Source organism: Esox lucius, chromosome 10 (genome assembly GCF_011004845.1).
Source record: "Esox lucius isolate fEsoLuc1 chromosome 10, fEsoLuc1.pri, whole genome shotgun sequence".
NCBI classification, from domain to species: Eukaryota; Metazoa; Chordata; class Actinopteri; order Esociformes; family Esocidae; genus Esox; species Esox lucius.
In genome coordinates, this window is record NC_047578.1 from 15,588,605 (window position 1) to 15,613,534 (window position 24,930).

General features: G+C 41.9%; 1 protein-coding gene and 1 long non-coding RNA gene across 6 annotated transcripts in view; one reads left to right on the forward strand and one right to left on the reverse strand.

Moving 5' to 3' along the window:
* The window catches only part of fam135b (family with sequence similarity 135 member B), a 41,358-nt gene extending 22,565 nt beyond the window's left edge, over positions 1-18,793 (forward strand). For 2 of the 3 annotated variants that reach the window (XM_010873585.5, XM_020049972.2), the window contains 13 exons: positions 4,172-4,325; positions 4,465-4,514; positions 4,606-4,761; positions 6,003-6,076; positions 6,254-6,408; positions 6,636-8,874; positions 9,096-9,262; positions 9,883-9,974; positions 12,015-12,112; positions 13,667-13,818; positions 14,771-14,881; positions 15,427-15,540; positions 15,813-18,793. In XM_010873585.5, the coding sequence (XP_010871887.2) occupies positions 4,172-4,325; positions 4,465-4,514; positions 4,606-4,761; positions 6,003-6,076; positions 6,254-6,408; positions 6,636-8,874; positions 9,096-9,262; positions 9,883-9,974; positions 12,015-12,112; positions 13,667-13,818; positions 14,771-14,881; positions 15,427-15,540; positions 15,813-16,018 (3,768 nt within the window). In that variant the 3' untranslated portion in view covers positions 16,019-18,793. The remainder of the gene's footprint in view (positions 1-4,171; positions 4,326-4,464; positions 4,515-4,605; positions 4,762-6,002; positions 6,077-6,253; positions 6,409-6,635; positions 8,875-9,095; positions 9,263-9,882; positions 9,975-12,014; positions 12,113-13,666; positions 13,819-14,770; positions 14,882-15,426; positions 15,541-15,812) is intronic. The other variant, XM_010873586.5, reaches the window with a different exon arrangement.
* LOC109616164 lies at positions 8,745-15,321 on the reverse strand. Of its 3 annotated transcripts, XR_004576277.1 has the most exons (5): positions 14,823-15,321; positions 13,662-13,787; positions 9,771-9,960; positions 9,065-9,196; positions 8,745-8,836 (listed from the first exon to the last, which is right to left on the reverse strand). It is a non-coding gene; the product is annotated as an uncharacterized LOC109616164 (long non-coding RNA). The 3 variants fall into 3 exon arrangements; XR_004576278.1 differs by lacking the exons at positions 13,662-13,787; positions 14,823-15,321 and adding an exon at positions 10,723-11,009; XR_002197245.2 differs by lacking the exons at positions 13,662-13,787; positions 14,823-15,321 and adding an exon at positions 10,621-10,716.
* Positions 18,794-24,930: the final 6,137 nt, after the last annotated feature.

Sequence of the window (24,930 nt, forward strand, 5' to 3'; positions counted from 1 at the left end):
AAACCCATGTTATATGCTGACAATCCATTGTCGTGATTCTGTTGGTAACAGGTCTATAATAGGAATCAAGCACCTGTGGGTTTGTGGTATACCTGAGGCTGGAAACTCAGTTGAAATTATATTCATTCCCATTGGTTACATTACCTGTGTGTTTTATTAAATTACCTGTGGGTAATAGAGGGCTAGCTTACATGCCCAACATTAGCACAAATTATGTGAAGAATATGTATTATACGTTTCCAAGATTTGTCATATCAAGCAAGTTCTTTATAATATTATATATTTATGATATCTTGACATTTGCCAAGACAATTTGCAGTTTGTCAACTACCCTGACATTCTACAAGGGAAAGTGTGATGATTGGCTTAGCAATCCCATTACGCATTCCGAAAATGTGAATATGATGAGCCGAGCATCTTATCTCCTTATGTATCTAAGGTCAAGGTCATTTCCTGTATGAAAAGATGGCACATGCTGGTCACACACACAACACATGCACGTGCGCCTAACCACCTCAGCCCCCCCAGTCCCGTCGCTTTGGACCTGTGGACAAAGATCACTGACTCAGCAGTAAATCCTAATGAGAACTGGGCTTGCACCCCCACAGCCCCCAGCCCCTGACTCCCAGCACTTCTTCGTTCACTTATCTAACCCCCTGCCGTCCCACATGATGCTTTAGTATACACATACGCACACACGAGGCTCAACCCCGCTGTTCCTGAGTTTTACATAGTGCCTCCGACTGGGCACTTTAATAAGCGCAGCATTTAGCGGTAGGGGGGGCAGCGTTTGATCCCACATAATGAGTTCTCCACCAAGTGCCACGTTGCTTACATGTACCTGCTGGAGAAATGTGTACAAAGCGTTGTGTGTGTGTGCATGTGTGTGTTTCTGAGTCATTCCTCCTGTTCAAGGTTTTCTACCTGCAGGGTGGAACCACGTTTTCAGCACTTTCATACATCTGCAGCATTTATACCTCATTTATTCCTCCACAGCATTTCATTTACACCTCACTTATACATCTGTAGCATTTCATTTATACCTCATTTATGCCTCTGCAGCATTTCATTTAAACCTCTGCAGCATTTCATTTATACCTCATTTTTATCTCTGCAGCTTTTCATTTATTCCTCTGCAGCATTTCATTTATACTTCATTTATACCTCTGCAGAATGTAATTTATACCTAATTTATACCTCTGCTGCATTTCATTCATACCTCATTTATACAGCTGCTGAATTTTCACATGTTTATATATTGTTGTTAGTGTACACGTTGTTAGTGTACATGTTTATATATTGTTGTTAGTGTACACGTTGTTAGTGTACATGTTTATATATTGTTGTTAGTGTACACGTTGTTAGTGTACATGTTTATATATTGTTGTTAGTGTACACGTTGTTAGTGTACATGTGTATCTATTGTTGTTAGTGTACACGTTGTTAGTGTACATGTTTATATATTGTTGTTAGTGTACACGTTGTTAGTGTACATGTTTATATATTTTTGTTAGTGTACACGTTGTTAGTGTACATGTTTATAGATTGGTGTTAGTGTACACGTTGTTAGTGTACATGTTTATATATTGTTGTTAGTGTACACGTTGTTAGTGTACATGTTTATCTATTGTTGTTAGTGTACAGGTTGTTAGTGTACATGTTTATATATTGGTGTTAGTGTACACGTTGTTAGTGTACACGTTGTTAGTGTACATGTTTATATATTGGTGTTAGTGTACACGTTGTTAGTGTAAATGTTTATATATTGTTGTTAGTGTACACGTTGTTAGTGTACATGTTTATATATTGTTGTTAGTGTACACGTTGTTAGTGTACATGTTTATATATTGGTGTTAGTGTACACGTTGTTAGTTTACATGTTTATATATTGTTGTTAGTGTACACGTTGTTAGTGTACATGTTTATATATTGTTGTTAGTGTACACGTTGTTAGTGTACACGTTGTTAGTGTACATGTTTATATATTGGTGTTAGTGTACACGTTGTTAGTGTACATGTTTATATATTGTTGTTAGTGTACACGTTGTTAGTGTACATGTTTATATATTGTTGTTATCTGTTCATGTGGCGTCGTATAAATATATTTTGGCACAAAAAAAGTGTACCAGATTTCAATCTCAGATTTGCAATAAAGATCCATTTTCAGAAAGCTCCTGGATAATGAATGATATGCTCGCCCTTAGCTGAGTGGTTGACAGTGTTGGTAAGTATCATGAGAATGTTCTTAAAAAAACTACAGACTTAGGTCTTGCAGAGAGAGAGAGACCTGGCAGGCTATTTTTACCAGCCTATCTGCCTGTCAGACCAGCTGCTTGCCTGTCCCTTGTTCCTGTTAATAGGAGCAGCAGAGTGAGCCTAGCTGTAGAACTGTTATTACCAGATCGAGATTCCCTGTCCAGTACTTGTTACATGACAGCTTGTTACAATACATTTCAATGAGGGCAGATGGACCCCCGTGAACACACGTCCCAGGTGTCAGATTCAATGTCTCACCTGTGAAATAGGTTGGGCTTGTTTTAACTAACTAATCATGGCATGGGGTTGTTCAGTTGCAGAGATGGTGTTCATAATCCTAAGAGACAAATGAATCTGCCTCATTTATTGCTTTTACAGAGTCACATAGCAAAACAAATGTCTAAAGCGCTATCCAAATGCCACATGATATACATCTTTTTCAGTACATGAATTAGTGGTCTTAACAATTACATTTGACAATATAGTAATTCAGCTGGACTTGTTATCTTGAGAGACTGAAAGTTAGGACGTCTTTCTTAAGACTTCTAGAATATAACAATGATGTAAAAACAATTACATTACTTACACATGTAAGTCACTCCATTCCTGCTAAACGGGGAAGACACAGTATCTTTTTCCAACATTACTATAGTTGAAGTACAAGTAGGGTGAAGGATAAAGGGAATAAACCACATTCATTGTCAGCAAGAAAAACATATTTTTGCTTTGTAGAAAGGAGCAGGGGTAATGACACGTTCATAGCAACAACAAAAAAGAAGCTATTTCTCTTTTTTCGCCCCTGGAGTCGCTTCAAGCTCAAACCCCCATATCCCAGCATGTCTCACAGAAGGTAAAAATAATTACCAAAGTAAACATACAGATGTTCCTTGGTGGATGTAGAGGATCCAGGGGTGATGTTATCTGTTATTACAGAGCAGAGTACAGATCTGATGAAAGGGCCCTTTTCTTTAGTGCCCCCCAGGTAAATTACAGTACATCTTCACCTACACCAACATTACATGCCTTTACAGTGAACACAAACGTCGACATTACATGTCTTCAAAAGGAACACGCGTGTTCACCAACCTTTAAATCATACACAGATGTTATCCTCTCAGACTCATGTGCGACAACATTCCATTGTTCCGTGTGTGCAAACGACATTCAGCTAATGCTGTCACACAGCAAACACTGTGGCCGGGTGTGTTTGAGACTGGGGACGAGGTGACATGTCTTGTCTCCTGAAAGACGCCAGACCCAACAGGCGGCATTACAAAGGTGCCGATGTGTAAGAAAATATTCAGGTAGCTCCGCCCATTTTTCTGCATCGGCGGATTAAAATTTAAATATCAAACGTGCGAGCACATTCCAGATAGATGAACCCTAAAAAGGCCTTTAAATAAAAATGAGGAGGAGTGTGACAGTCCAGTGTGGGTCTTGTGGTCAGAGAGTCACCGGCTGGGGAGTAATCGGAATTGACCACTTAGGAACCCAGTCCGTTGAATGGTTCTAGTAATCAAGGTGATGGTCAGATTGGTTGGCTAAGCTCCTTTAAATAGAATAAAGTCACTGATCATTGCTGCTGTGGGTAGCAGTTAGTGTGAACTCAACAAACATTCTCAACCCGCTGTTATTTTTTTGTGCGTAATTCCTGCATCCACCAGTGCCACGTCCACATCAGTGTGTTTTATCACCGTTTAACAAGCTGTGTTTAGGAGCTGCTTGCATCCAGAAGCTTATTTGATCCTCCGGTGGTTAGTGAGACTTTACACTGTGGTGTCAATGCACTAAACGAGGTGAATGACAAGGTCACTGGTGTCCCTAATTTGCTGTCGTGAACGCTGCTCATTACCTTTTGAGCAGGATGGACAGACTGACGCCCCACGTGTCTGTCCCCCCCCCCGTCTCCCTTCAGGGTAGTTTCTATGTCCCAAGTGAGAACTGTCTACAAAGAGCTCACACGTGGCATCGTAGACTCTGTCGCCTCCTGCTGGTGGTACACAGAGGACTCCGTTCCTACTGCACCACGCTCATGAAGGAAATCCCACAGCTGGAGCTGGTGGACACAGGTGAGGCAACAAGTGGCATTTTACACAGTATCTGTATCTACGAAATGAAATCAAGTCAATCAGCAAATTACTTTAAAGCAGGTTGATCCGTGCTGTGTGGAGTTTAGCTGTGCTAAGTCATCTCTTTCCTGTGTCACAGAGGAGCTGCCGGTTGAAGAAACACTGAATCAGCTGACAATAGAGTTGCAGGTGGGTTTTATGTGTGGTACAGACCGATGTCTTCTTATCAGGCTAGCAGCTTTCTAACCACACACTGAGCCTCTCTGTCCCCCTCCGTCAGCTGCAGGGAGGCCACGAGAAGGTAGCCGAGCAGATCAGCAGAGATCTGACCCAGCTTGGCTCCCAGCTGTCCGCCCTATGGAGCCACTTCCTGGAAAGCGCAGTGCCCAATATTCACATACTGTCCCATCTGGCCCAGGAACACCACACACTCAGGGTGAGAACCTGACCTTTTACCCCTAACGCCTGACCATAACCCTCAATCCAATCCCCTTGACCAGCACCACAAACTGACCCCAGCACCCTTGAGATTCGACTGATCGCCTTCTGGCTAATCCGTTCTTCAGGGTGTAACGCTAGAACAGGCCTTCATACAGCCTGTTGTTCTCATCAGGTTGTGTGTGTCAGACCGTGTGAATACCATCAGGTCTAATACATCACCATAAGGACATTATATCTGAGAAACACAAAAGTTGGAAGGATTCATGTAAATGTCATTTTTTTATTCACAATCATTATTCACAGAGGCTGCATTTATAGAGGAAGACAATTTCTGATATCTTTTCACTAATTGGTATTTTCACGAAACAGCCAGTCAGCTCAGAAAAAAAAAAAATATCTGAAAAGTTTTTATATAATTGGTCAAAAGACCAATTGGTGGAAAAATGATTTGTTCTGGCTGTGTAACATCAGCTGTACTTATTTCAGTTTGCTGTTACAGCAGGATTCTGCTCCACAGTGGAAATGCCCTTCAAACTAATACCTTGCACGTGTAACAGGTCCAAAGGCTCTGAATTGTCTCTCAAAGGGGGATAGTTAGCTTAATTTGTCTTGTCTGTTTTTCATAGACTACAGCCTATAATGCTGACCTTTTGCCCAGTTATTAGCCAGAAATGTGTGATTGGTCAAAATTGGCAATTAGAGGACATATATCAGAATAAGATTGCCTGTATAAACCCACCCAAAATGAACACAGTCTATATTAAAATACACTTCACTTCATGCCTTCCACTCACAGGATGGTTGTGCTTTCAATTAACACTAAATTATCCTGAGAAAAAAGACACAGAAACACTGTTCCTTGGTGTTTCTGTCTGTCTCTGTCTGTCTCTGTGACTATAACAGGAGGCATGGTACTCACAGTTTAGCTAACATTTTAAATATAATTCAACATGATCATCAACTGTTTGGCACTGTTTTATATATGGTTAGGGTATAAATGGGACACTAAAATATTGTGAGACTGGAACACATGTAAAGATGTGAAAATGTTTGAATTTTGCCAAATCTCCCATTGTCACAATTCTCACTTTTCTCACAATTTATACACCTTTCTTAATTTCTCTTTAGTGGCTTTTTGAAGATAATTTCCTTGAATACATATAGTAACTAACGTAGTTCATTTTCCAGTGAGGAAATTTAAAAGGTTCTCGTTTTTGTGTGTTGTCCTGATGCCAGGTCAGGCGGTTTTCAGAAGCATACTTCTTCACAGAACACCCGAAAGACACATCCCTGACGTTTCAAGAAGACCTGTGAGTAATGATGCATTCATTTCGCTCTGTTACAGATGCTATTTTAATGCTGTTTTAGATGTTATTTTAATGCTTCATCAAAGGCATCACAGAGAAAGTTAGGTTTGATGTATTTGAGTGCTTATAATATGAAGCATATCTTCTTTTACCACTGTATATTCTTTCTCCTGGTTAAAGGATCAACAGGCACAGTCAGATAGCTTTGGAGGTACGTAACTCTGACTACTTGACCAGAATGCCCCCATTACCTGTCGAGTGCCTGGACATTGACGGAGACTGGAACAGCCTGCCTATCATCTTTGAAGACAGATATGTAGAGTCTCCATGTACCGGTGAGTTGACTAAGTCTGGTGTTTCGTTCAACAGCTACAGACTATTGAAAGCAATTTCCTCTGTGTTTGCTGCAATCGTGAACGCTGGCTCGACGAAAAATCCCCTGTCAACAATTCAACAATGCTTTTTAATGTTTCAGATCCATATTAGGTACTGTGTGTGGTACAGATCAGCACGATTCAAACATGTCTAATGTCTTAAAATGTGTCTCCATCATTATTTCTAGATTGGGGATCATATGTGCCAACACCTCTGTTCACCAGTGAACAGGCCAGCACTCCCGTCACTGATACCAACAACTGTCCTCACGCCCTGGACAAGATCACCAGTTCACCAGCAATATTAACCCAGGAGCCTAACAGAATGGAGGACCCCATTAACCTGGCTACATTAGAGTGCATCACAAGAGAGCAGAGCATCAGTATTATAACTGACAAGATTAGTTCTCCAAGTATGGAGATTCCGGACCCAGACCAGGCAGAACCAGGCCAGAGAGACCCAGTCCCGCCAGGGGTTCCAAAGAGGCAGGCTGAGGCGGTGCACATGCCAGGGGAGAGCCCTGGTCTTTGCATGAGGTTCATCACAGTCCAGCCCGATGATGTGGATCCATTCGGAGGGGTGGCGGTGCTGACGGTCTCCACCCGCCTTAAACGCCACACCGACCCGCAACGTAACCCTGACAGTGAAGAAGTTGCTTGGAAAGACATCATCACAGAGAGACACCAGAACAGCGTCACTACAGAGGGGATTGATTTGGACATGGAGGAGAACAATGTCGCTGTGGCGTTGGGTCAGTCTCTGGACGATGACAGCGAGGATGTCCTGAGTGGTCTTACCAGTAACACCCATGCGCCGCTCAAAGACCAGCCCCTCACGCCCCCTCTGTCTACGGACCTGAGGAGAGAGCTGGCCCACCGCGGGTGGGTGGGGGGTTCCAAGATCATGAACCGCTCCCCCTCCATCATCTCCGACTCGGGAATTGAGAGTGAGCCCAGCTCGGTGGCTTGGCCCCTGGATGCTCCCCGGATGGTAGGAGGGCGCCCTTTGGAGGAGAGCCTGGTGCTGCAGCGCCTGGCCAGGAGACACACGGCCCACCGCAGCTCCCTGGACGGCCTGCAGACAGAGAGCGGGGCCAGTGGGGGAAGCCTGCCAAGTGGAGGGGGCGGAAGCACAGGCATCCAGGCCTCCCTCACCTCCATCTCCTCTCTGCCCTTTGAGGACGACGAGGAGCAGAGGAACCAGCAGCAGCTCAGTAAGCTGACCAAGTCCGTCTCGGCTCCTCAGATCTCCAGCCCTGAGGACACGGAGGAGGACCAGGGAGGAGCGGAGGAGGAGGTGGCAGATACGGAGAGTGAGGGGACCAGCGGCTACCACGACCAGGAAGACGGATACTCCTCCATCTCCAGCGCTACCACCAGTATAACAACGGGGGACCTGATCAGAAACCAGGAGTCCTTAGCCGGAGTCAATCTCTCCTCTCTAGAGGACATCCAAGAGGTAGAGCATTCTGAGGTCGGTTTGTTCGACTATGGACCAAATCACTCACCGCCCCAGCAGGAAATCAGAGATCACCAGGAGAGTGGTCAGGTTTTTAAAGAAACTCTTCGAAGTAACAAATCTGCCCTGCCCAAGTCCCTGTCAGATACCTACGACATGAAGGCCGTGTTCAGCGGTGTTAGCCGAGTACCTGAAGTCCGGCTGTTCCAACAGTACGTTGAAGGCCGCGATGAGGATGAGGACCAAGCCGCGATCAGTCTGAAGGATGGAAACCATCTGATCGGAAGCAGCGGTGGTGTGCTGACCTCAGTCCAGCAGAGTCTCTGCGAAGAGGAGATGGCCCCTTGTAACAGTGAGACGAAGCCCTGTGAACATGACAGAAGCGTTCAGGTGGAACATATGGAGGACAGTCCAGTCGGAGATGTCCGCCCTCCGACTCTCAGTCCGAATGGGCTGAGCGACCTTGTTGACCGGGAACAGCAGGGTCACGGCCAGACTCCGTGCCAGAGCCTCCATCGGGTCGGTCTGCGCGACCTGGTGGTGGTCTCACAAAGAAAGAGCCTCCACGACGCCAGCCCTATCCCGCCTACCGCCAACCGCACGGAGAGACCCGTGGACCTGTTAGGCCTTACGGCCAGTGACACAGCCATGCCTGTTGACTTGAATGACAGAGAACAGCTTGATTTCAATGTTCAGACCAGGTCAGCTAAGACTTCTGGCAGCTCTGGGTCAGGCCTGTCCTTTATGAACAGGAAGGTCGTTGAGGTGGTTAATATGTCTGTGTCTTGCGCGCCAACTTGTCTCCCTTTCTCCTCCGTTCTCCGGGACTCCCCATCTATCAGTGGCATCTCCTCCCGCCAGGCCGTCTCCCCAATTACGCACCAGCCCCTGGGCTCATTTGGCATTATCTCCTCATCCTCGCCCGAAGCCCTGGGGTCAGAAGACGACACCAACGAGCGGATGCTGCAGTGAGTTACTTTTCTATTAATTTGCTTTAGGATGATAGACAAATGTGGTGAACAAGCCAGTTACTCACAGGATGTCTAAAAAGTCCGGCTTTTTTCATTGCTCTTCAATGCCTTCATCTTAACGTAGGCAATTTTACAACGCAGTATGTAAAAATGGTGGTTTCCCATAATGTAGTTACCCCGGACTTACACTAGCCCCGTCTGCCCGCGCTGTGTTCCAGGTTTTACCGGTCCAAAGAGGATCTGGTGAAGGAGCTGTCATTCCAGGCCACCCTGTATAGTGATCTTCCTCACCTGGCCTCCGAACTGCCCTACTTCCCCCCTGAGGAAGATGATGAAGAGTTTGAGGATGGCATACACCTGGTTGTCTGCGTCCATGGCCTCGATGGTGAGACCATTAATCATTTAATGATTCCATGAAATTAATCAATTGTGTGATCCGTGAGGGGACAGCCGGGAAGATACTTTTGAAAAAATGAGATCAATTCTGCTAACAGTTAAAGGTCATAACTGCTGCCTCCCACGAAGAGTAATGGGGCCTGATATTATAAAAACGACAACATAGTTCCATCAAACATGACATGCATACGTACACACATATATACATACATAAGCACACACATGAAAGTTACAGAAGCAAAAGCCAAATATTGAACCAGTGCCTTCGGGGGAACCTGTTGACAGGATCGGGCCGTCACCGAGGATAACATAAAACATTAGAAACAAATTTAGAAACAATTTTTTACATAAAAAACGTTAGAAACAAGTTCATACATAAAAATGAACAAATAAAAACATGACATTAAAACAGACAGAAGTGACATACAGTACAAGTGTGTGCGGCTCAAGATTTTAATTCCCCTCAGGATAAGTGTCTCACCGGTCAACAAACTTACATGACTGTTTTGACTTTTTTGACTGTTTGCACCATCCTGTAATACAGGGCACTTGTTTTCCGTTACGTCCCAGGCCAGGTGTTTCAAGATGTGTTGTTATAATATCTCCTAGGGAACAGTGCAGATCTTCGCCTGGTGAAAACCTTCATAGAACTGGGATTGCCTGGGTCCAGATTGGACTTCCTCATGTCTGAAAGGAACCAGGTAAATTACATTATATTGAAAGTCCACACTGATAATAGTGATTTCTCATAATTGATAGTCTATAAGGGTATAATGTGAATGTGCTTCAGTTTTAACTAAAAATAAGTAGAAAATCTAAAATGTCCAATAAGTTGAAAATCTAAAAGGTGAGTTGACTGAGACTTTCTCAAAGGCAGCATTCACATTTAAGTAATTTAGCAGATGCTTGCTTTGACATACAAGTGTAGCTGAATGTGGTAAAGTATATGGCTGCTCTGAGAGCAACACACCTACAATAAAGAAGCAAGTAGGCTATATGTGTGGTATTTTTCATATTGATATCAATGTAGCTGTCCTTGCTAATTAATAATAGAGAGAACTTTTTCAGTTGATTCTTGAAAATAATGAGAAAAGCTTGACTCACAACCAACAGGCAAAATTGGTCAATGCCCATACAATCATAATATAATTCAAAATTGTCTATACACTACATCTACATTCAACAATTAAACATGTAAAAGCCCTGTAAATGACATTGTAAAAAGAAAAGGCCTAAACTATACATTAGTACTATCAGAAATGTACCCCAAAAAATACTTGAGGGAAAACCAATTCATTTGTCCCTCTGGCATGATGCCCAGGCAGTTGTACAGAGGTAGATGTTTACCATATAGAAGAGTTGCAGTCTCCTCGTTCACGCTGAGTTAAATCTTATGAGACAATTCGGATTCCATTCTCCCTCCTAGATGCTTTTGTAGATGAAACTTACTGTGTTTACTGAATGGGCCCATTCTTTTGGATGGAGAAGGGTTTTTGCACTGCTGTAGATGGCCCCAATGGGACACCATAAGGCCATGCCAACTGCACTCTACGCATTGCTAACAATGGCTCGCTTGTAACTTTGAAGAACACTGAGTGGGACCCATTTGTTGTTGCTGGCTGTGGTCGAGGTATCACTTTCCAAGAATGTGCAAGCCACAATAAACTTTGCTTCCCCTGATTCCATTTTTGTTAGATTTAACGATTGTTCACATTCACGCCCTACGAAAGCGACCGGCTCTGTTTGATTCTAACGCATAGTGGTTCAATTGGACAGCACCATTGGATTATTGTGCTTCCTGAACGACTTAACAAGGGCACCGCCTGATTGGCCCGGCGTGTCCGATTGAACCCCTACGCATTACAGTTTAAACAGAGCCGTTCGCTTTCGTAGGGTGTGAACGTGAACAATCGTTAAATCTAACAACAACGGAATCAGTGAAAGCCAAGTTCATTGTGTTGATCGGAGTCCATGTTTGAATCCATGTCTGCTTAACTACTAAATGCAACATGAATACACCCGCTCCGATGTCTAGGGAGGCCATGCAGTGAATGTTGTAATCTGAAATCTGAAATTCAAACTGCAGATCTTCCCGACCTTGCCCGTATGCCCACAGCTGGCAAAACCCAAGCTGCAGACGACCACTGTGTTCAATATGGTCTATCATTAAATTACACAATACACAGGGGGCTATGTTTTCAAGCTTTAAAATTGCTCTCAAATTGTAAATTGTTCAAATGGATTTACAAATATTAAATGCATTTCATGAGGTAACTAAAATGTGTGCAACGTGACCTCCATATAGTTTCCCATTTGAATTGTGTACTTTAGTGACGGTCCCTAAATAGACCCAGAGCTAAGCTATCTGATGTCAACCACCTTTGCCACCTGTCGCACACAAGCCAGCTGAATCGATTAATCAAAAGCAATAATCTGCTTAGACTGTCTTACATAATCAACCTGGGTGAGTGACTCATTGTGTCTTGGCAGAGTGACTGTACAAACGCTTCCCACACACACACAGACCGACCCACACACACCCACGCATACGCACCCACACACAGACCCACACAGACCCACACACACAAAAAACACATGAATAAATCAACCAAGAGTTCAGTTGCCGTGTAACATGTGTACTGTGCACCACACAAGGCCTTGTGTGAAACATGCTTTTGTCTCTCTATACATACTAAACACATATTCAATGATGTGTCTTTCCTTCTCTCCCTTGGTTCCAGACTGACACATTTGCAGATTTCGACACCATGACAGACAGGCTACTAGACGAGATCATCCAGCATATTCAGCTGTACAACCTCACAATTGGACGGATTAGGTCAGTGTCCTCATCAGCACACAACGTTAAGTTCTATCTTAAAACCCACACAATATGAAGGCACAGGTAAAGTAATAAGAAGTAATGGAATAGCATAACACATGCTGTTTTTGCTTGAGCCACTAGATGGCAGCATTATAATACATTTGGGCTTCCTATATGAGCTCAATACTTCAAGAACTAGCAAACTGAAGATGTAATAACCAGAAAAATATGAATATTCCCACGTCCTGTCAATCACTTAGTGTCTACAATATAATGTCCTAGATTATATTTTTATTTTGCAGCAGAAGACTTCAAATGAATTCAAATCAAATTTAATTAATGAGATGTACAGTATGTTAAAAATATATTGTGCTTAAGGAAAGATTAACCCAAATAATATATTTTGGTATATGTTTAATTAGTCCCCTTTTGTACAGTGCAATTCCAAAAAAAAAACATTTCAGCAGTCATATTTTCAAGATGTAGCTCTTTTACAACACAGCGAAGCAAAACACACTGCCGTTTGTACAGAAGTTCTAAAGTATATATTTTAAGCTAGGATTAGCTGTCACTCACCTGCCAGTTGCTGAGGAACAGGAAATCACCAAGAATGAATGAAGTAAGAGAAGAAAGAGGATCTCCGCACACTCAGAATCAATGCAGTTTTCAATGTATTTGTTTAGATTAGTTTACTCTAAACAATTATAAAACTAATGAAAGAAATACCAAAATATAGTTTTTGGTAATGGTTTATTCGAAGGTGCCAGAATTCATCATTAAGTATGCAACTACTCTGGAAATGTGTTTTGTAGACTAATGATGTGTGGTGCCACTGTACCAGCTGTCTGTTTCCCCGTCGTCGTCATATGCCCCCAATGTTGAAGGAGACAGTTATTAAGTTCTGGTATTGAGGGGTACTGGCTGCCTATTATTTTGATGAAAGTGATACTACTGTAATTAACATATGAAAAATGAACATCTAACGGTATTTAGCATCTCATTGACTGAAGGGACAAATCAGCTGTTTTTAATGACTAAGATAATGTATCTACCATTATCTTAGTCGTTAAAATGTTGAGACGTGCCCTTACTTTGGAGGATGTTTCTGTGAACATTCATTTCCTTTTAAAGTTTAAGACATAAAGATGTCTTTTTTTTACGATACTCAAAGCCAAGGTTGGATGAGTTTGGCCTGACAACTTCAGACTAATTCCTGAAGCCCTTCTTTGCTTTAAATAAACAATATAATGTTGTTTTAGGGTGACATTAGCATACACCATGTGGAAATTAAATTTTCAGTTTTAGGATCAGGGTCTTATTTGGTTTTGAACCGGCGTAAAAACAGACGGACACACAAATAGTTCTACAAAAACACAGACGGCTATTTAATGTAAATGTAGACGGAATGGAACTGTAGACTAGACTGTGATTGCTGTGCGTAGCTTTTTTACAAGCTCTGTAGTCAGTTCTGTAATTCTTCGATACCGTAAGCCACGGTCCATCTAAGGAGACCTGCGGAACGGAAGAGTCATTTTTATGTTATTGTTGTCTGCTCGTTACATACCTCAGCTTTATAGGTCACTCTCTGGGCAACGTGATCATCCGGTCAGTGCTGACAAGGCCTCGCTTCCGCTGCTACCTGGTCAAACTGCACACCTTCCTGTCTCTGTCCGGACCACATCTGGGAACGCTGTACAACAACAGCACTCTGGTCAGCACAGGTGAGGTGGGGTGATGGGCTCATCGTACCTACAGTGGATATAAAAAGTCTGCACACCCCTGTTAAAATGCCAGGTTATTGAAAGGTTTTTATTTTTCATTTGTTCCCCTCGAAGATTTCAGTTTGTTTTTTCAATTGAATTGTTCACATTATAGGTCACATTAAAAGTAGAAAAGTTTCTGACATGATTTGTCTTTGTCTCATTCTTTTACATCACAAAAACATGGCATTTTGACAGGGGTGTGTAGACTTTTTATATCCACTGTACTTAAACATTCTCTGCAGAACACATGCCACTGACAGTAGAATTACAAAAACACACAGATGTTTACTAGATTTTTACATCATAATCTAGTTGTTTCCTCAGCAGAGGTGTCACCAGGCCTGGTCTTTCTAGGCTATAGCCCAGGTTGGATCTTTGGTCAAGCCCAAATATTTTGCTAGCTGACATTAACGCAGCTGGGAAGTTGTTACTGAAAGGCGTGCAACGAGAGCCGATGAGTGCTTCATTTTCATCGATAATTTAGCAGGGCTGTATCGTATGCCCTCACATTTCACCAGTCAGCGTAGCATTAGTATTTAGCTCCACTTCAATGAGGGATTTCTGTGAATCTTAGTCTTATTTATTACATACATTTTGACTGGGGATATTGAAGGCCTGAGGCTAATGTCTGTGATTGTTAAAGGTCTATGGCTGATGTCAGTGATTGTTAAAGGTCTGTGGCTGATGTCTGTTGTTGTTAAAGGTCTGTGGCTGATGTCTGTTGTTGTTAAATGTCTGTGGCTGACGACTGTTGTTGTTAAAGGTCTGTGGCTGATGTCTGTTGTTGTTAAAGGTCTGTGGCTGAGGTCTGTTGTTGTTAAAGGTCTGTGGCTGATGGCTGTGGTTAAAGGTCTGTGGCTGATGTCTGTTGTTGTTAATGTTCTGTGGCTGATGTCTGCTGTTGTTAAAGGTCTGTGGCTGATGCAGAAGTTGAAGAAATCTGGATCATTGCTGCAGCTCACCTGTAGAGATCACGCCGATCCTCGGAAAACCTTCCTCTATCTACTTAGCCAAAAACCAGGTAAGTACTGTTATACGTAATGGAGGCTAAAATACAGTATACTGTAAGAGCACAATGAGCTCACATTTTCATAGAAACCTTTGTTGTCTTTTTTGTTTCATTATTTTTTTTCCACATGAGTCAGCTTGCTAACAACCAGACTCCACTAGCTGGCTGGCACTATTCAGGGAAGCCTCCCTGTGTGAGATGAACAAAGCAACCCTGTGTCAAAGACTCCAAGTAGATAAGCCAGAAAAAAAAACGTTTTTTTTTTTTTTTCCAAGAGCTGTGCCGGGCTGACAAAATGATCCAAACCCTGTCATTTGAAACCCAGCAGTACTCTCCCTTAAAAGCACAATGACAGGAGACACAAGAAAAAACACAGCTTTATCAGTCGAGGGCTGTCAGACTATGATGATGCCACCAAGTGATACATAAATATAACCCGCAAACACTTTCTCTCTCTGTCTCTCTTTGGTCCGCCCCACGACACCCCAACCCACTTCACACCCCCTCCCCCTCCCCCGTCTCTCTCTCTACGCATTCGACGCCTTCCTTTTTCTCAGGGCTCCAGTTCTTCAAGAATATCGTGTTGGTAGCATCGCCTCAGGACCGATATGTGCCCTTCCACTCTGCTAGGATAGAGATGTGCAGGACTGCGCTCAGAGACAGGACCACAGGTTTGCATCATTCACCGCAGCTCCCGTCGTAGTATCGCATTGACCAGAGGGTTGTGTTCCATACCAAATGTGTTTCAGAAGCATAATTAACGTAGTCATAAAAACTTCATCACATACCGTACCTATCTCCACATAGACGTGCAAAATGCGATATAGAAATGTAGAAATACTGAACGCCTTTAGACATTCCCTACACCCTAACCTGCTAGTGTTTTCGCGCTGTTGCTCTTATGCGCAGTAACTAACGACGTGCACCTGTCGCCATGTTCAAGGTCCGGTGTACACAGAAATGATCAACAATCTGCTCCAGCCGCTGGTGGGCGCTAAGGACTGTCGTCTGATTCGACAGAATGTGTTCCACGCCCTGCCCAACACCGCCAACACTCTGATTGGCCGAGCAGCTCACATTGCAGTGCTCGACTCTGAGCTCTTCTTGGAGAAGTTCTTCCTGGTCGCCGGGCTCAACTACTTCAAATAGTACTTAAAACGACTTCCAGTACAGTCTTAACTACTGCTAGGGGTTGCGCTATTACTTCAAAGAGAGCGGTACACTGTAGCGATAGTTACTTCATAGGGAGATAGTTGAGTGCTTAGTGGCTTGCCAAGACGGTGTCCAATCAGTTTGCCAAAGTGTATACATACAAATAAGGCTCAGAGATCCTATTACAGTTTCACAGCATATGAAGATCTCCTTGTTGCCGTTGACTGGTTTGGTGGATTTGGCGAGAGAAAGGGGATCCAGACAACCGTCATCATGTAAAATGTATATAATGTATGCATATCCTGTTGTCAAAAGCGCTCTACGCCCCATCCCCTTTTGACAGGGCGTGTACAGCATGTCAACTGAAAAGCCTTTGGCAAATGTGTGGTTAATAGTGGTGTTGTGTAGGCCTTATCAACACCCCCTTAGCTGCATTACCAAATTATTTTGATAATCAAGAATATTAGTTTTTCGTCATTTAGGACGGGATGGAAGACCCACTTGAAGGATTGAAACCGTTCAAACAGAGGAGATAGTTGCTGGGAATTGAACTCCTTGATTGTACGTTTTATAATAGACATGTTTGAAACTCCACAGACTGTGGCAGTGATACAGAATACTGTAAACAAATTTTGTTTTTACGAAATAAATTTAGATATCATTATTATTTATTTTTTTATTATGTCATATCCATACATTGTGAGCATTGTGTTGTGTATTTTATATCATACACTTATTACATAAACCTATTACATAAAGGCCAAATCCGTACATACTCTGCAGTATACAGTTTATTATACACAATGCAAGCAAAACATAAACAATACACTTCTTTTATATGCTCATACATATTCAATATCTAAAATGTGGGTTTGTCGTAAGCGTATATGTATGTGTCAATCAAACTGCTGAGTTGAGTTGGAATATCTTCAACTGTGTAATGCCTTTTTTCTTTAAAATAAGGTTTTGGGTCCTTGTATATGTAGACATATGTAGACAGTAGGCTTACATATCTTATCCTCCTCCAACTATTACATACTAATCCTACTGAGATATGACTATTGCCACTACAGGGCCTACTGTGTAATTGGGATGACGACCATTTGAATGGTCATAGAATCATAATTGCTATGGCACATATTCTAGGAAAATGTGAATATAAATTGAGGAACAGCATCTCTGCTTTAGGCACTTAGTAGTTGGTGTAGTTGGTATGCATCTGTCCATCCAAATGACATTTTCCATTTCTATATTAGAGAGCAGTTAGGTGTGTCAATGGTGTGGAGGTCATGTACTGACCCAGACAGGCACTTTATAGTGAACAGACAGACACCTTACAGCAAAAATGTCCGTAGAAGTAATGCTTTTCAAAGCCCATGCATTCCTACATTGGCCTTCGTTTAATAACCTGCGTTATATTATATTGTATATACATCATTCTCTGCTCACAGACTAGCTTTGAAGGTTGCGGCTGGTGCCCATGCAAAGTAACTTGACCTTAACTGTCTCCTATTGTAACGTCCCGTCTTCTAGTGCTGTGCTGTCGCCATCATTAAGCCCTGTCCCATTGTCCTTGCGGGACAAAAGGTGACATCTCCAAGTGCTCTTTTTGTAAGTTGAGCTCTTGCTGCTGCTGTGTTTACTCCAACGCTGCTTGGTAAGCGGAGTGTCACTTTGATTGACTTTAATTAAATGGCTTTCCCATTGCCCAGACACACACATCACACGCGCACACATACACACACGGACGAGTGGATGGTTGCTTGTGGAGCTTCTAAAGCCGCTGTGTCAGCAGCCTACTGAAGCTAGCTGGCTTCATGTATAATTTCCTTTTGATCCCCTAACCCAATTTGCTTTTGCTCCCAAAAGGGCCAAACTTTTTGTCTGTTTGCGCAAAGGGTCACAGCGTTTATAAAGTGATGAGGGTTTGACTTACCTTGAGCGCAATGTCTTGTGTGGATTGGGGATTTGATATTCATTCTTTGCAGGTTGTGTTGATTAATTTATTGATATGTCGTCGTTTTCCTTCATGTTTCTGTATATTTTCCTGCCTGAAGGAACACTGTAGCTGTACAGATATGTTTATACTCAACACTCAACGCTCAATTCAAACAGTTAACATTTATTCATGCAGTAAACATTTACTATACAAAGTCCAGATTCTATACAAGCTCTGAGAATTCGGAGCTTTCCCACAGTCAGATGGGGTTAGAGTTAGGTTAAATTTGATTTAAACATGATTAAACTGTATACTTTCCATTTTCTTTCTATTCTGTTCACTCCCAGAATATATACTGTATGACAGTAGGGGGATAACAACCAATGATATGGTTGACCAACAGTTTTAAACTTATTGGATCATTATTTGTCATAGTGAGACAAAATTGTCTGTGTGCATCCTTTGTGTGTGCTTCCGTATAAAAAGCTGTAAGGCAGCTTCATGTCAAATTTGTGTTGTGAGTTTATTTTGATGGTATTATTGTCCTCTTTCTGCTGAACATTGTGCTGGAATATGACTCAGTTCCAACCGTTTGACGTGAATGTATCAGGAAAAAAAAAACACATTTGACTTCACTGTGAGTAACTTTGGATTTATTTATTTTTATTCTGCTAACAATATAATCTGTAAAGTACATTGAGCTTCATCCGTGCCAATCGTACTAATCTGATATTTTTCTATGTTTGCTTACTGTATGTTTTCCTATGTAGCTTGTGCACCATGTAAAAATATAAATACATATATTACCGAACATTAAGATATAAACGATATCAACATGCTATTATAATAAAACAGTATGTTTCTTTTTGCAATTGTGGTGCTTGCCTTCTTTGTTCTCAAGTTATGATATGAACTGTAATACAATAGTACGATTGGCCTTCAGGCCTGTATGGTCAGGTAGCAGAAGAGAATGGAACATGTCTAATAGGCTTGGTTCGATATACAAGAGCTATTCATTTCACCTGTTCATTGAGGCAGCAGACAGAAGGTCCTGCAGCGCCAGGTTGACATGACTGAGAGTGTGCATGTAAATAAATGTATACGGGGAAACATAACTGAGGGGGCACGAATTGCATACCTGAGGGGAAAATGCCCTGTTTTGCCTTTAGCCCCCCCACATGATCGGTATGCATACCACATGATCGGTATGCATACCACATGATCGGTATGCATACCACATGATCGGTATGCATACCACATGATCGGTATGCATACCACATGATCAGTATGCATACCACATGATCACTCTACAGGGGGATGTTTTGGACCACTCTACCGAGTTAATCCCATCATACCATTACTATCAACCTTTAGGATATCAAACAATTGACATTGCTGTCTAGATTAGCATGTGAATGTAGTATATTCCGTTTTTGTTGTAAAATAATAGAATTTCCCCAAATGCAGCACAGAATATAGCTCAGCATGCTCAAGACTGTACTCACGAAAGGTCCCTCAGCAAAGTATTGAGTGAAGGGGCCTGAATACTTATGTACAGTAAGTATGATCATTCTGTTAATTATTTAAAATTTGCAAAAATTCCTAAAAATACTGTTATCGGGTTTTGGTGTGTAAAGAGATGAGGAACAAAATCCATGTAATCCAATTTAAAATGTGTCAGAATTTCTTCTGATTGCTCTGTATGTGGGTAACTCATAAAACCTGCACAGGACTATGCAAATTTATTCACAGTTCCTATAGACGGTCTGTCCATTTTCTTTTTCAAATTAGGAGTGATGGAAGCTTTACTTGTCAGTTATCACATTAAAACAGGAGTTTTTTTCTGAAATGAGTGGATGTTACTAGAATTAATGAGACATAAAGATTGTGTTACAAGCAAAACCATGAAGAAAGAAATCCATCTCTATGCCAGAAGGCCCAGAAGGCTGCAGTAGAATCATACAAACCAATCTGGAGTGAAACGAGAAAAACAGGACAAAACAAGAAAAACACAGGACAAGAGACTGAGACAAGGAAGTGAGCCCTTTCATAACCATCTGGAAGATATTTGAATTCCTACCATGTTGTTGACCAGTATTACATTCCACAGACTTACAGGATCTCAAGCTCTCCTCTTCTTCACCAAGGTGACAGAACATGGGAGGACAACAAATGTGACAATGTAATCAATACACTACACATATGCCTACAAAATGCATTTGAAGATGTCTAGCGGACTAGATCTGACCCCAGATCTGCAGAGATTCTGAAAGTCCATTTTGATCATCTCACACAAAATTATATCCGTGTTTTACATACATTTGTTCTTGACAATTTTTCAAATGTTTTTATTATTATTATTTTAAATATTAACTGACATTTCTTGCAATTCAACATATTTTGCAATGCCTTACAATGCACTTTTTGTTAATTTATAGAGATTGTGGGGAGAAGAGAGATTTTGCTAAAAAGACTGTGGGCCATGTGACCGCGGGCCATATTCAAACCCAAGTGACCACGGGCCATATTCAAACCCATGTGACCGTGAGCCATATTCAAACCCAAGTGACCGCGGGCCATATTCAAACCCATGTGACCGCGAGCCATATTCAAACCCATGTGACCGTGAGCCATATTCAAACCCATGTGACCGCGGGCCATATTCAAACTCATGTGACCGCGGGCCATATTCAAACTCATGTGACCACGGGCCATATTCAAATCCATGTGACCGCGGGCCATATTCAAACCCATGTGACCGCGGGCCATATTCAAACCCATGTGACCGCGGGCCATATTCAAAACCATGTGACCTGATCTAGGCCACAAAAGGCCACAATCTTAGTAGGATGTCTGAACGAGAATCATGACAGTAAGTGAGATGGTTTGCCATACTACTCTGTCAAAAGGAATTAAAAGGCTGTCAGTTACTGACATAAAAATGAACGACTAATACAATAAAAGATTCCAAATGGTGTCTCACTTATTTCCTAACAAATTTATACAAATAGTGTATACACAACATTTATATATATATATATATATATATATATATATATATATAGAGAGAGAGAGAGAGAGAGAGAGAGAGAGAGAGAGAGAGAGAGAGATGACGTAGGCTAACCTCAAAGTGGATTTTCACAACAGCACTGTATGTCTAACCTGATCAACAACTGACTTTGCTGGGAAGTTCTCTCAGAATTCTGCTCTCATAGTCTCGTCTGGCATTTTAACACATTATCATTCAAACATATACACCTAACTGACAACACTAGCCTACAAACAGCACCCATTTCCCAATTAAATAGCCTGTCATGAAAATAAAATATGTTATTATCAGACACTCCTGAAGATGGCACTGCCCTCTTGCATTCCTGTTGTTTAAAAGAGAACCTTAAAGTCAGCTTTAAATGACCTTTTAAAGGGAAGTTTACAAACCTTTGTATGTATATTGTAAATTATTTTTCATGTATATTTTATTTTTTTGTAGTAAACATTGCTTGTCATATTATGCTGAGACATCCTTCACCATTGCCTACAATAAAATATTTAAAGGTGTTTAATTAATCATGTTAATAAATTCTCTTACACACTCCAAATTAAAATGACAGAATCATTATCTAGATAATGTCTCTGCACTGAATGTTTGTAAAGAGTAACTAATGTCCAACAAATGTGTAATTGGATAATTCACTCGTTGTAAACAGAATAATTTTAACATGCTTGTCTGGCACATTGATTTTTATATCCATTATTATTAGCATTATTGTTTTTGTCACTGTGGACTGAGGTAGAATAATAAAGGACAGAGGTAGAATAATAAAGGACAGAGGTAGAATAATAAAGGACAGAGGTAGAATAATAAAGGACAGAGGTAGAATTTCAAACAAAATCTCTTGGAGTTTGAATAGGTTTGTCTTAAGGCGGTGAAGTTTTCTATAGGTCAGATATATATTTAACGAGACATAAAGGGACTCACAATGAAACACCAGGGGTGAAGGTCAATTTTACATGTCACGCAGAACCCTCCCTTGCAGTTCTGTGTCAGAGTGCGTCTACCCTTCTTATTAAAACGAGAGAGAACAAACTTGTCTCACATTTGACATCAGGAGTCCTTGTCTGAGCATTCAGATATTGCTTTTGGGTTCAGGTTAAGTCAATCATTGTCAACAGCTCGCCATCGATTACATTGGGAAAGACTCTTCAGAGTTTTGCTTTAGAAAGACAAACAATGACGGACGATGAAAATCAACAAATGAACCGGAGGCCCGCCGAACCAAGAGCAACCATTTGACTGTGGGACCACCAATATTCACAGCAATGCATTTCATATTATTTCAGAAAATTCAAAAGGGATCAGTTTATGGTAGACGCCCGAAGAACACTGTGCGGTAGGAGGATTTAATTTCTTAACCATAGTTGCTGTCTGGATGTAGAGAGATAAAACTATAAATCTGGCAAACCACTGGTTTTAAACATGAAGTAATCTGCTTTAATCCTGAGAGATCACAGCATGCAAAGAAATGCTAATCCTACATAATGATGGCTGAGCCTCACAAAGGTCCACTCAGTCAGGAGAAGTACAGAAGGAATACACTATGCACTCGCACGTTTGTCCGCCTGCGTGCATCCGCGTGTGAGAGAACGTTGGAGTGGTGATCCATTTTGTAGCCCCATTCTATGGTTCCACAGCTAGGGGAGATACAGCTGGAATTTTCCCAAAGAGCGTTTGGTTTGATGTGTTCAGAATCCATTTCCTTTTTATCTACAGATTAACCTTGATCCATGCAGGATGATATCTGGGGATTATCCACTCTGTGACAAGTGCATATGCTGTGCTTTTGAAACCCATCCTCAATCCTATACCAAAAAGCATAGTTTCCTTCTTCGTATTCTAGTGTTGCCGTACACAAAGAGAAATCAATGCTACTGTTTCCCCTGTTTTTCTCCGACACAAAGGTGTCTTGGCCGGTGTCTAGCTGGTGTCAGGTGCAGGGGGAAAGGAGGCAGGAGAGAAACGGACGGGGCAGTAGGAAGACGAGGCAGGAGAGGTGGACACAAGAGGAAGTAGAGGAAGGAGTGGTAGAGACAGGAGGAAGAGGAGGAGAGAGATGTAGAGACAGGAGGAAGAGGAGGAAGGAGATGTAGAGACAGGAGGAAGAGGAGGAAGGAAATGTAGAGACAGGAGGAAGAGGAGGAAAGAGATGTAGAGACAGGAGGAAGAGGAGGAAGGAGATGTAGAGACAGGAGGAAGAGGAGGAAGGAGAGGTAGAGACAGGAGGAAGATGAGGCAGGAGAGGTAGAGACAGGAGGAAGAGGAGGAAGGAGTGGTAGAGACAGGAGGAAGAGGAGGAAGGAGTGGTAGAGACAGGAGGAAGAGGAGAAAGGAGAGGTAGAGACAGGAGGAAGAGGAGGAAAGAGATGTAGAGACAGGAGGAAGAGGAGGAAAGAGATGTAGAGACAGGAGGAAGAGGAGGAAGGAGAGGTAGAGACAGGAGGAAGAGGAGGAAGGAGAGGTAGAGACAGGAGGAAGAGGAGGAAGGAGAGGTAGAGACAGGAGGAAGAGGAGGAAGGAGTGGTAGAGACAGGAGGAAGAGGAGGAAGGAGTGGTAGAGACAGGAGGAAGAGGAGGAAGGAGATGTAGAGACAGGAGGAAGAGGAGGAAGGAGTGGTAGAGACAGGAGGAAGAGGAGGAAGGAGAGACACTTGACCTCTAGTTTGAGATTACTGTGTTCATTTCTTTCTTTTTTCACCTCTCCTATGAGCAGTGGAAGAGCTGGGGTGGATGTTGGCTTGTTTAAGCCTTGCACTTGTACATGTCACGAAACGAGGTTGGAGGGAGAGGTGTCTTCGCCAGGGGTTCAGCATAGGAAATGAAAAGCTGATTTATTGTTAGTGTAATAGCACCCTAAATTATACAGTTTTTCGAGAAAATTAATGTGCATATTTCATTGAAAGCTCTAGCCCACGCTAGGCGTCGCACAGGTACATAACAAAACGTCAATATAAAATGAATTCAAGTAAAATATTAATTAACAAAAACATTTATAAATAGATAAAGGTCGTTCCCATACGGCTTATCTCATCTGATGATTTTATTAATGCAAGGAAAAACTATTAATTCAAAAGCAGTCACCCCTGCCAATATAGTTAATTGGCTATTTGATTACGTTTTGGATTTAATGTGTGTAAAAGTATTTTACAGAGATATAGTCCACTCTGCTGACTGCAAGTATGTGAGGGAGAAGTCTATTAATAAAAATTTGATGATTTATTGCCAACTTTTAAAACTACCGAGGCATTTAATCAGCTCAAGATGTGCAATGGCTGGAGAGATATGGAGAACAAAGGACTTACATGGGGTTTGCCTTGATCTGAATATTTGGATTAAATTTCAGTGGATCTGCAATTATTTCAAACATTGATCAACAAACACTGTTGCCTAATAGATTTCATTTCAATATCTCTTATCTATCAAATCTATCAATATTAGTCCGGTCTGTCAGCCTTGCGGGAAATAGTTGGCTCTGCATTCCTCTAAAATTTACAGAGGAACACATAAAATTTAAGATTGTGGCCATATGCGGTTGCTTCTTCTGTCTTGAAAGTGTATTTCCCTGTTCGGCTTCAACAGAGAGGGGAAGTCATTCTCCTCGACGGGGAGGAATGATAGAAAACACATCTTCATAAAGGATGAAAGGAATAAAAACATCTGTGGAATGGTGGTAAAGAGATAACATCTACTGGCTCTCTGGGATAATCGTCTGAATCTTACTGAGCCACGACTCTTCAAGAGCTCACCGAGTAGTGAATATGAGACCTTGTAATATTAAAGGGTAATGTAGTAAAAAAAAAAAAGAATTCCCCAAAAATTGCCTATGTGCTATTATTGTGGTAATCAGAAACACGCATTGCTCTGCAAACCTTTTCTAAGAGAGTAAAGAAATTAGTTCGCTCCTGAAGTTGATCT